Source organism: Zeus faber (assembly GCF_960531495.2).
Source record: "Zeus faber genome assembly, chromosome: 12".
Classification (NCBI taxonomy): Eukaryota; Metazoa; Chordata; class Actinopteri; order Zeiformes; family Zeidae; genus Zeus; species Zeus faber.
This window is the reverse complement of record NC_137196.1, coordinates 27369312-27381811: the sequence shown is the minus strand read 5'-3', so window position 1 is coordinate 27381811 and position 12500 is coordinate 27369312. Positions and strand designations below refer to the sequence as shown.

The window sequence follows — 12500 nt, the reverse complement described above, 5'->3', positions numbered from 1 at the left end:
ACACATCAGCTGATTTTGGCGAGATGTATGGTAAAACTCAGATTAAGCAGTTTTGCCAACAACACGCTCTCGATGTTTCCGGCGACGGAGCCAGATCAACGAGATGGAGATGGAGTTTGGGGATCTGCAGTGTTTGGCGGATCCCGCAGAAGATCGAGGCCGTCAGGCACTCACAGCATTAAAATATAGGTCGGCTTCGGCTCGCCTGCTGAGCGCTGAGGCAGCAAGCTGGTCAGAAATCGCTTTGTTAGCATCACGCACATGGATGCCCCTCCTCGCTTCTTCTTTAGCCTCGAGAATGAGAATGGACGGAGGAAGATCATCCATTCACCGTGTACAGATGCCGGGGCCACTGTTCCGCAGCCTGCAGAACTACGCAGGCACGCAGCTGGTTTCCATGCAAGGCTTATAAAAGTATATAAAAAGTGAGCACCAAGAAAATAGAACGGTAGCCCAGTCATTTTGAGATGGTCTTCCTAAGGTCCGGCCTGCTGCAGCTCAAGATGCCATTTTGCCTGCAGAGGAGCTACACCGTATGCTGCACTGCAGGGCCTGGAGTACGGCAAGGCTCCTGGTATAGACTGTCTCCCTGCTAAGTTTCCTTTGTTAAGTTCGACTTAAGTTGGTTAAGTTGTTCTGGTCACTGACGGTGCGGTGCGTCAGGAAGTGATGTGCTCCCTGTGCCCAGGGACATCAAGGCCGGAGGGATGTGGCCGATGAGTTGCTGGAGGGCGGTGGTCACATTGTTACCAAAGAAAGGTCACCTGCAGTGCATTAAGAACTGGATACCGGTGTCTTCACGCGGCACTGACTACGAACTGTTACTGAAAGTTTTCGGCTACCAGGCTGGGCAAAGTGGTGGCTTGAGGCTGAGATTGGGATTGGTCTAGTTTCCACAGATCAGGAAAAGGCTGTCGATCGGGTTGAGCATCATGATCATGATGGATTTTGCCACAGCTATCCTACAGAGGCAGAATGTTGGCCTAAGGTGTGTTGACCATCCACGTAACCTGCCAGCTGAGGCGCAGGCCGTTTGTTGATTTATTTCGGGACGAGCTCCACCGGCTTCCACAGACTATTCTGTATCTCCCTAAAGCGGAAGGAGGCCAAGGACTTGTGCACCTGACCAGCAGGGGGCGCTGCCTTCAGACTGCAGCAAATATGGAGACTACCCTTTGGAACAAAGGATCTGGTATGGAGACCTCTGGCCAGCACAATTAAAAAAATTAAAAATAAATATAATAAAAAAGGTGCGGTGACCTGGGTCCAAGCACAACTCTGTGTATAATGGATTTTAATGTTTGTACTCTTGGCAGCCTGCCAGGGCTTGACCGCTGCCTTTTTGCTGTGTGGAACTTTTTTAAGAAGGAGCGAGTGGGGGTGACCCCTCCATCTCCATACTGGCTGCCGAAGGAGCCCGCGGTGCTCGGAGGCCGTTTGGCCGCAGCCTGCAGGATACGACCCACACCTCTGAATTTCCTGCACAGGTCGAAGGTCACCATCCGGGGGCGCGCGGCGGGGCTGGCCGGGCCGGACCTGGATGACGCTGCACATCTTGGACGAAAAAAAGACCTGCACGGCTTGTCCAACACAGGCTGCATCACCGGAGGGCTCGGCTGCCTGGGAACGGATGTGTTCTTTTAATGACTGATGGTCATGGTTCGGTTTTCAAGACCCCTTCCCTTCTGTAATGGTGGCTCCGGTTTCAAAAGGCTGCACTGGCAAGTACATAAATAGGATTACATTTAGCAGACAGGATTACATTTAGCAGACGCTTTTATCCAAAGCGACTTACAATTATTCAAACACAGACGGACGCAGCCATCAGGAGCAATTAGGGGTTAAGTGTCTCGCTCAAGGACACTACAGCATGCTAGCAGGAGGAGCCTGGGATCCAACCAGCAACCTTTAGATTACTGGACAACCAGCTCTACCGCCTGAGCTACCATCCCCTGCAAATAATATAATTACAATATAAATATAATGTATTATATAATTGTATTAATTATATATATCCGATTATATAATTAGTAAATATATATTGATTTTAACTGTTTTGTTTCTAGTGAATTAAAGGGCAAGGCGTTTTACAAGCTGCGTGTAAAGGTTTTAAATAAATTGATAGATAAATGAATGGCGAACCCGACGGCAGACGTAGGGCTTGGGGTGGGGTGGGGTGGGGTGGGAGTCAGTGATGGTGACTGAGAAAAGAAAGTGTCGCCGTGCTTTGTTTGGAAAAAGGATGGCTTTGGTCCGAGCACGATGCTCAGCAAAATGGTACGGTCCACTTTAGGAGGTGTCTGAAGTCCTATTACAACATTCCCCCCGGGGGGGTCAAAACATTTATATATCCTTCTTACCTGTAATCATAAACATGACAATATTTTAGGGGGGGGGTCCAAGTCTTAATTCGGGGGGAGACGGACCCACACCCCCGTATGTTAATTCCTTTATTTCTGTTTTAACCCCAAGTCTGTCCAGCAACGGTCCTTTCTGTGCACAGAGAGGAACCTGAAAAGTTTTTCCCTGTTCTTTTGCTGGAAAGACTTGTATTTTGGGGAAGTTTTCTTTTATTATTTGTTGGTTTGTTTTTAGTTAAATGACAGAAGAGAAATTGGAAGCGAAAAAATAAAAATAAAAAAAGCGGATTTTTAAGTCATGTGTCCCGGCCCTGGTCGAGCGTGGAGGGACAGTCTCTGTTGACAGGAATGTTGGACGGCGGAGTTAAGGTGCTCGGGATCCACAGGCCTTCACCAGAGTGTGGTGTTATGGTGGAGCTCCGTGCTCTGAGGGAGGAGGAGAGCCGCTCGGTGGAGACCCTGAGGGCCGCGCCCTGGTGTGCGTAGTGTGTGTTTGTGTTTGGAATGCTTTGTTTGTTTGTTGCATATTTTGATTTAATCTTTTTTTCTGTTCGTGGGTGTTCATGATGTCGTTGTGGCTGCTTTATTTACGTGTGCATGTGTAAATATTTTGGTTATTTTTGTAATTTGAAAAGAGCGTAAAAAATATGATAATGTGCTTTTGAAAACCAACCCCTCTCTCGCTCGGAGTCTCGCTCGCTGCTGTTTCTTTTGGTCAATTTTAGAGCTCGCCTTCACTAAAGCTGGTGTTACACTGAATCCGGTGTCCTCACACTAAAAAGGGACTAAAAATAATTTGTAGATTTGGAAACCGCAGGTGAAAAGCTACAACTTTGTTTCGTATCCGTGGAAACTCCTCGAGACACATTTTGGTTCAGAATTCGACTGGAAGCCGCTGTTGCTGAGGAACTGGAAAGTTCTTAAATAATATAATTACTACACAGTATATATAATTTATTATATAATTGTATTAATTATATATCAGATTACATAATTATTAAATATATAAAATAATGTAAATAATTTGGCTATATTTCACAATTTAATTTAAATAATATTTTTATTGCACTTTTTAATTCTATTTAATTTCATCATTATTTTCATTCTCTGTTTTTCTTATCAAAACATTGACGGTATTACATCCACCATCAAGACATATCTTTTTATGTTCATGAATTGTGTAGAAAGGAAGTTAATTCATTAGTTGAAAATGGCAAATGATCAAACCACTCCCTGCGTTTCCATTTTCCCAGAAGTAAAACTCCAGTTGCGTCCGGTCGCTCCATGACGCCCACCGGGGGGTGCGGTTCCGAAAGTCAGATCGGTTTTCGGGGTTCAGTGTAAATCCTTTTTCCCAAATGCCAACGTGTTTTTAGCAAGTGCCTATGCAACGTATTTCATAACGTCTGGTTGAAGAAGGTGGAACTTTTCGGAAAGACACTCTTGTAGTAATAGACGGTTTGTTTTTGCAACCAACCAATAAGATGTGATTTGTCAAGATGTCGGTTGGTCGATGGGGGCGGGACTTAATATTTAAACCACAGAAGATGAATTGAGCGTGGTCAACCGGAATCGGAAAACCATGGAATGGAAAGTAATATGGGAAAGCCGCTTGACAAACAGACAAAACGCATCCGATCATTTCAACCCAAATCTCTTCCATGTTTCACTTGAAAGGGGCGGGGTCATCCTCCGACACCTTCAGGCTTCACAACTCAGTTAAATTCGAGGGTCTCACAGGAAATCAAAAGCCAGTTGAACGTATTCACAAGTGGGTTGGGTTTGAATGTCACTGACTGAGATCAAACTCCTTTGCCAAAACATTGGCAAGGAGCCCCGACGCTCATCCCGTATCCCCGGTGGGACCAGATTAGACACAGCGCTGCTCAAAACAACACAAACACAGTTTGGGGACATTTGTCAACATTCCCTGACAGAACCCATCTACAACATTCTATATGTATATTTTAGAAAGATGGAATTGCTTTTTGTATATTCTGTGTATTCTTGAATAGTTTCCTATTTTTTGTATATTTGCTTATTTTTCTTGTATAGTTTCAGAACTTTTGGTATATTTGCACGTTTTTCTTGTATATTTGCCTATTTTTCTTGTAAATTTGACAATTTTCTAGATATATTTGACAATTTTTTTTTTCAGATTCTTGGTACATTTGCCTATATTTCTTGTATATTTGTCTATTTTCTTTATATATTTCCCTATTTTCTTTGTTAATTTGCTTATTTTCTTTGTTTATTTGCCTATATCTCTTGTATATTTGCCTATATTTCTTGTATTTGTCTATTTTCTTTGTATATTTGCTCATTTTCTTCATTTAGTTTATGTATATTTGAATATGTTAAGGTTAAGCTTTTTCGTAAGTAAGATGTACTTGGCCGAACAAACACATATTCCGATTCTGATCAATTGTCCAAAGGAAGTTTGAGATTAAAACCTCCTTCAATTGGAAGAAGAAATATATGTTCACTTCATGAGTCGGACAAAGCTAGAGTTTGCTTTTAAGTTTTAACCCTTCCAAAAATGTAAAACGTTGCTCTAAAATCTTGAAAATTGGACACTCAGCATTTATTTACAAAAGCTCAATATGAACTTAGTCACAGCCTTGAGAGAAGTGTACTAAACACATATACATGCATTAACTTAAAAAAAAAAGGGGGGGGGGTTGCAGTAAAAAGTAATTTCCACATGAATAACCAGAGTGAATGCGGTGTCACGTGGCACAACCAAAGATGAGAAAACTTTCTGAGATCCGGTAAATGAGCTTCAAGCGTTTAGAAACGCTGTTATTTTGAAAAGCCATCAGATAAATTGCTTCCCCAACCGAACGTTAAAGCTTGTTATTTTGGAATTGTATGACTATTATCTCCCCTCCTTTTCCATCTCTTCTTCTAACGACGCCAATGTCACTTGGCCATTTCTTGGGCGAAATGTTTTCGACCTTCCTCGCTCACAACCCCATGTGTCAAAGTAAAAGTTTATCGACCAGAACCTCGGCGTAATGAATCGCGTGAAGGCTTTTTTGGTGGAATCTGCCCGCGAGCGTCTCCTGCCCTCGTAGTCAAACGCGCACGTCATTATTTTCGCTTTCCCCACATCGTTATTTCCCACTTCTATCACAAAGCCAACACAGACGAGTGGAATGACAGTTCGGGTGCTCTCTCCCCACACCCTGACTTTTAGCACTTTTATGGTCCCACATCAAACACATTAAAGTGGTAATCCGGAGATTTCTTTGGTTAAAAAAAAAAAAAAAAGAAAAAAAATCCTGATTTTATATTCATCGCATATTTATTGAGCTGAAACTTTGTAAGAAACAGCTGTTGGATGTTTTTTGCATTATGCACAGACTCCTCCATACGCTGTTTCCGTTGCTGGCGGCGGGGTCCGCCACACACATGAAAGAAGTGAAAGGAAGGCGCGGTGAGCTTGGTTCAGCAGCGCCGCTGGTTGTGGTCACTAAACTGTGGCTCGGGCTGAACCTCGACAAAAAAAAAAAAAAAGAAAGAAAAAGGAACGACAAATATCCACGACCGAAACAAAGCAAAACAAAATCAATCCGTCAGAAAATGAAAACGTGGGGGAAGAGAAGGTGAAAAACGAAGCCAGGACGACTTTGAGCTTTAAGCGTCGTCATTATCTACTTTTCCTTGAAAATCACCGTCTGAGAGCTTCTGCCGTATGAGTTGCGTTAGGAAGCGGACAAACGCAGGGAATTCCATGTTTGAAGCCATTTCCTTTCCAACAACAAAGAGCCCTGTCCGTTTTTTGTTTTTTTTTCTCTACGATAAGTAACCCAGCCACCCTGCAGAAGACATAACAACGTCAGAAACACGAATCTTCTTCTTCTTCTTCTTCACCATGCTGCTCCCGTTAGAGGGTTGGCGCAGCGGATCGTCTGCCTCCGACACCTTCAGTTCTGCACATCTTCCTCCCTCCTCTTCCTCTTCTTCTTCTTCTTGTTCTTCTTCCGCCGCCGACAGTGGCACAATTCCCGCCGGCACCCCGTTGGCTCACGGCACCAGCGGCGGTCGTCGTCAAGCCGGGCCCCGACCGATCCGCTGTGCAAATCAGATTTGTTGTCCGCCTGTTTGTTATTGTTGTGAGATGCTGGCGACAGCCACGCAACACTCCTGACGGGAGCCATTCTCTCGTAGCGTGCAAATCTTTTAAATGACTGCGGCAAAATGGTGGCCGAGTGAGGCAGCTCCCGAATAGCTAATCGTTCTAATTACTGAACTAAATTAAAGTGCCAGGCAAAAGCCAAAAGCCCAAGGCTTCTGGCACAGTTGATATTAAATGTGACTGATTTTATTCCACCAAAATAAACAACTTCGACGGAATTAAATGATTCCCGTGGGAATTCCGTCCACAACTCACGACTCTTCCTCAGCTCGTTCACTGTTCATCGCTCGCTCACCGCGCGCCGCCCGGGTGAAACTTGTCGTGTGGCGCTATTCTGCCGGGACCGGGGAATCAGATTCATTGTTAGGCCTCGCCGTTTTGATCTTGCAACACAAGGGCCAGTTCAATTCGATTCGTTTGAAAGTGGAATTGGAACAAGGTCTCTGACATTGCTAAAAAGCTGCCTTGAAAAAACCCCGCCCAACACCCGTCGTGGACCCTTGTCCTTCTTCTCTAAGAGATTTAAAAACGGCTCGATCGTCTGAAACCCCTCCTCCAAACAGCTCCTACCTGACTCCATGAACTCCTGGTGGAGGCCGTCCCAGGCCTCCCGGCTCTTCCTCAGGTTCTCCCCCATGACCGCGATGTCCGCCGAGGGACAGTTGCACTGCGGGAAGCGGGCGGAGCAGCGGCACCAGCAGTCGTTGTTGCGGCAGAGCAGCTCGCCCTCTGAGTTGCACGCCACGTAGCTGAGCGCCGCCTCCACGAAACGCCCGCGCAGGAACTCCGGCAGCACATCCTGGAGGCCTGGGGGGGGGAGAATATGGCAACCAGGATGAAGAGGAGGAGGACTTCAAGCGCTTTGTTTGTCTCGGGATAAACGGCGCCGTCGCAAAACGGTTCGATGCAGGCGGAAAAGGTGGAGAGGTCATTAATTTTGTTTTCAGGAGCTTATAGGATGGAGATCTTTATTATTAAGATGGTTCTGTTCCTGGTGGATGGGTGGACGGATGACAACCATTTTATAAAGATAACGTGAAAGAACATGAAAAAAAACAACAACAAATCTATAAATTCAGAACAAAACTATGATGAAACAACAAGGGAAGATATGTAAAACAGACATGCAGTAAGTAAACTGTAGTAAATATAGTGAGTGAGTAAGCCTCTGTCAACTATTTACATGTGTACATACGGTATTTACAGGTCTGCATATTGACATGTATGCATATTTACATGTATGCATACAGTCTTTACATGTATGCATACAGTATTTACATGTATCCATATTTACATGTATACATATTTACATGTATGCATAATGTTTGCATGTATGCATATGCACATGAATGCATACAGTATTTACACGTATGCATATTCACATGTATGCATACAGTATTTACATGTATGCATATTTACATGTATGCATATTCACATGTATGCCTACAATATTTACATGTATGCATATGAACATGTGTGCATACAGTCTTTACATGTATGCATATTAACATGTATGCATACAGTGTTTACATGTCTGCATGTTTACATGTATGAATATTAACATGTATCAATATATATGTATCTTTAACGTCAGTAGCAGCAGGTTATGCATTATGTCGAGCATTTAAATGTTTCGATTGCGTTGTTAAAAAAGTAATTGTTAATTACGATAAAACTTGGCTCTTGTAAATCGGTTTATTTGTAGGACAGTGAATCACCCTCATTCCGAGGTCGAAGTGAAGGCAACGTAGGACTCCATACAGCCAGAGAAGTTAAGACATAAATGTCATAAAAGCCAGGATTTACAGACTAATTACGTGGTCAAACACACCTGGCAACCCTGATGGAAATGCTGACAGGGGGCGAAGACAGGCAACGACAGCACAGGTGATTTTTGGAAAAAATATTTCAAATTTTATTTTATCACTTTCTTTTCAAAGCCTCAGCTTTTTTTTTTTCGTAATGTTTTCATTCTTTTTTGGGTTTTTTTCCTACATGTATTGTTATTTATCAACTTCTTTGCAGAGCAGGTGTGATGTTGACACAAAAGCAAAACTCAAGTCACTGCGTTTCCGTCTTTCAGGGAACTTTGTCTCGAAATGAAGTTTGTCTCTTGAAATGTGAATGACCTTGCTCCTCCCCCGCGGGTCCCCCTGCCTGTCTGACGAGAAATGGGCTTCCTCCAGTTGTACCATTCAGTCGTAATTATCCGTCAAATTTAGTTACTCTGTCTGACGAACCTGTTTGTCTGATTTAAAAAATAGAGAATGAAGAGAATAATGTGACAAAAGCTTCCTAATTAGTAATTTTGAATTATTAGTAATTCCTGTAATACAAAAAATACAAATAATACAAATAATAAAAATGTACAGGCAAACCATAAAAACAAGGATATATATTTTAAAATAAAAATAATTTACAGGCATCCGTCTATCTGCCCTAAAATGATAACTATGATAATATATTTTTTCATTTGCTGTCTCCTCCTGGATGCTTTTCAAGGTGTCTCAGTCCCACGGTGCCTCCATGAATATGCATGTCTTCCTCTTTGCTGTTTACTCTTTCAATGGCTTGGAAAGAGATGTAATTAGTCACATTTTTCCCCTTCTATGCTTTGGCAAGAGCTCTTGGGTCTCTGTGTTCGTGCATGTGTGTGTGTGTGTGTGTGTGTGTGTGTGTGTGTGTGCGCGTGTGTGCGTGTGCGCGTGTGTGTGTGTGCGCGTGTGTGTGTGTGTGTGTGTGTGTGTGTGTGTGTGTGTGTGTGTGTGTGTGTGTGTGTGTGTGCGCGTGCGTGCCAGAAGCTTATCTGGCAGGACTGACTTTAATTTGGGAGACGGCTAAATAATCGATTTTTCATCAGAATCAACTACCCTGTTTTTTTTTGTCTACCGTCTATCCTCCCTGTCCCTTTTTCCATCTGTCTCTCTGTCCCTTCCATCCCTCCATCCCTCCATCCCTCCATCCCTCCATCCCTCCATCCCTCCATCTCTCCATCTCTCCATCCCTCCATCTCTCCATCCCTCCATCCCCTCATCCCTCCGTGATATTTCAAATAGCAGCACTAATTGTTCTCCATGGCCGTTCTGTGTTTTCTCCTAAAAAATGCTTTGGAATTCAGATTGTGTTTGCTTTGTTCGCGTCATCGTCTGTGTTGAAGTCTAGCGGCGTGCCCTCTGACCTGCCCCTTATTGGCACACACACACACACACACACACACACACACACACACACACACACACACACACACACACACACACACACACACACACACTCGCTCTATGGCGGGACACAAAACTTCAACCTCCAAAGGAAAGTTCCCGCCACTTCTCGGTCCTGGCCTCACTCTGCCCTGACTCTGACACTTTCCTCTCTAATCGGGGATGAGATCCGTCGCCGAGCGGGGGCCAAACCTGGGCGCGCCGCGTACGGGCTCCGGCCTATTTACGTATCCCTCCGCCCTATTGAGACGGCTGCGTGGGTGTCGGTGCCCACTGTCGATGCGGCCAGCGGACGGGAAGAGGCTGACGACGGAAAATGTCACATCCCCGGGAAAAGAAACGATAAAAGATGGAGGCAGGGAGGGGCGGAGGGGGGGGGGGGAGGGGAGGGTTCCAGGGGACATAATGAAGACGGACGCAATTGCTGTTTATAATTATCCGTGGCTGTGGAGTGGAGGGAGCATCCCGCACGCCCAGTTTCCCCCCCCGGCACTGTCATCTCAAACAGCAAATTAGCATTTGGAGAAAAGGTCTGCCTTCCCCGCAGCGCGCACCACCACCACCACCACCACCACCACTGCCACCGCCGCAGCCGCCACTGTCATCACCACCTCCACCTCCTCAGAAGTAATTAAACCACATGTCTCAACATGTTCCGTGACGTCGCTGGGCGCGGCGATTAACCCCAATTTGACGTCTGGCATCATCCCAGATGTCGCATGCTCCGCCCGGGGGGAGGGGGGGGGGCATGATGGTGTGACGGCCCGGGCGTCGGAGGCGTTTCCGGAAGTGCTTCACGCAGCAGTTTGGCCGACGACCATTAGGGGCCGCTTGTTCGGACTGGGTGGAAGTCAATGGGCAAAGTGAGAAACTCCGTGCCAGGAAAAGAGAGACCAACTGGTTGCTGGTTCAATCCCCGGCTCCTCCTGAGATCATGCGCAAGACAATTAATCCCCTGACTGCTCCTCGGATGCAGCTACGAGGCAGAACCACCCCTCCTAGATACGTCAGATACTAAGAGCAACTCATTTCCCCCAGAGGTATTAATTTATATATATATATATATATAATATTATATAATAGAATATACATACATATACATACATATATATAAATATATACATATATATCATATATAATTGATATAAATGAATAAATAAATATGATATATAATAATATATAATATATATGATATATATATATATAATTTTAAAATATAATATATATGATATAATATAATAATTATCATTTAATATATAGAATTATAGCTATAATATATATCATATATATAATCCATAATATATAACAATATATTTTATATATATGTATATGTAATACATATATAATATGTAATATATAATAATAAATAATATATACATATATATATAATATATATTATAAATATTTATATATCCAAAAAACGTATAAATGTTCTTGTTGTCTCTTTACTCCTTTTAATATGTGTCATGATTAAGAAAACTATTGTTCCCTAAAGAGGATATTGAGGCCTAAAGCCGTGTACATTTTGGGGCGTGGCTCCCTTAATGTACAGGTCTCTTGTTCGCGTTTGAGCACGGTGGGCGCCTCTCTTCCTCCATCGGAGGATTATAAACTCCTTCCACACGTCAACACACTGAGACCCGAATTCAGAAACCCCTGGCTCTGTTTCCTGCCAAGATGGCGGCGGCGAGCGTCAACCCAGTCTCTTCGACTGGTCCTTGTGACGTCACAGACCCTGCGTCCGTGTCATTTAAAAAGAAGGATGAAGAGGAAAGTTCAGGGCGCGGGACCGTCCTGTTTTCATCCTGATTTAACAAGTGTGTGGCCAAAGTGAGCAGCCACCGTGATAACATCTGCAGTGCCGCCAAAATGCAAAGCAGCCGTTCCAAAGCCAAAGGTAATTAGCGCTTTTAAACCTGTTAATTGGCTTACTCCATGCAAATTATTCCTGTTTTTTTTGTCCATGCAAATAGATTTAATGAGCGTAATCGTGTTTGGCTAATTCCTGCTCTCCTCAAAACCAGAGAGTGTCTTAAAGATTTTCCAAATGTTTGAACTGTATGTATCATGTTTGAACTGTATGGGAAAAACGGGTAAAGGTTGATAAGTTTGTCTTTTTGTAATGACTTTGTACTGAGTTGAAGCCAAATACTAGAAAGAGATGACCTGAAATAACCTAAACTAGTGAAAGATTGTTCCGTCATAGAAATGAGATGCAAGCTGCTCATATCTGCTAAAATGCTTTGATGAAAGCTTTTATGACACTCATATACTGTATACACTGCATTTAATATATATTATATATGTATATTATATACACTGTACATAACAGTATATTATATATATACTGTATTATATCTATAAAAAACATATAATATATGTATAAAATATGTTATATATATTATACTGTATATATTTGTATATATATATATATATATATGTATGTAAGTATGTATGTATCTATGTATGTATTTACATATGTATGTATAAATATATATATAATATGACACACGACTATATCTGTGTAATTTGTTTACTTCTCCCATTGACTTTGACTGCTTTTGTATTTGGGTGGAGAATCTTTTTGAGTTGACATCAGCAATCACCTACTGATGAATGATGCAGATAATTTAATTCACTGGTTAATAAATCCGGCATCCTTTTGGACTTCGTGGAACAATCTCTTTCATTTACGAAAGACAAAACAACCCTGCATCGTCACGTTGGGCGGGGCACGTTTTGAAGGCCTCTGACAGCTCACGGCTGCTGCCTTTCACGCCT

The 12500-nt window shown here is 43.2% G+C and overlaps 1 protein-coding gene across 1 annotated transcript in view; it reads right to left on the bottom strand.

The window, feature by feature from the left end:
• brinp2 (bone morphogenetic protein/retinoic acid inducible neural-specific 2) overlaps positions 1-12500 on the bottom strand; it is a gene marked incomplete at both ends in the record, with an annotated part of 115645 nt that overhangs the window by 50097 nt on the left and 53048 nt on the right. The window contains one exon of the mRNA XM_080010588.1: positions 7072-7308. Coding sequence (XP_079866714.1) covers positions 7072-7308 — 237 coding nt within the window. The remainder of the gene's footprint in view (positions 1-7071; positions 7309-12500) is intronic.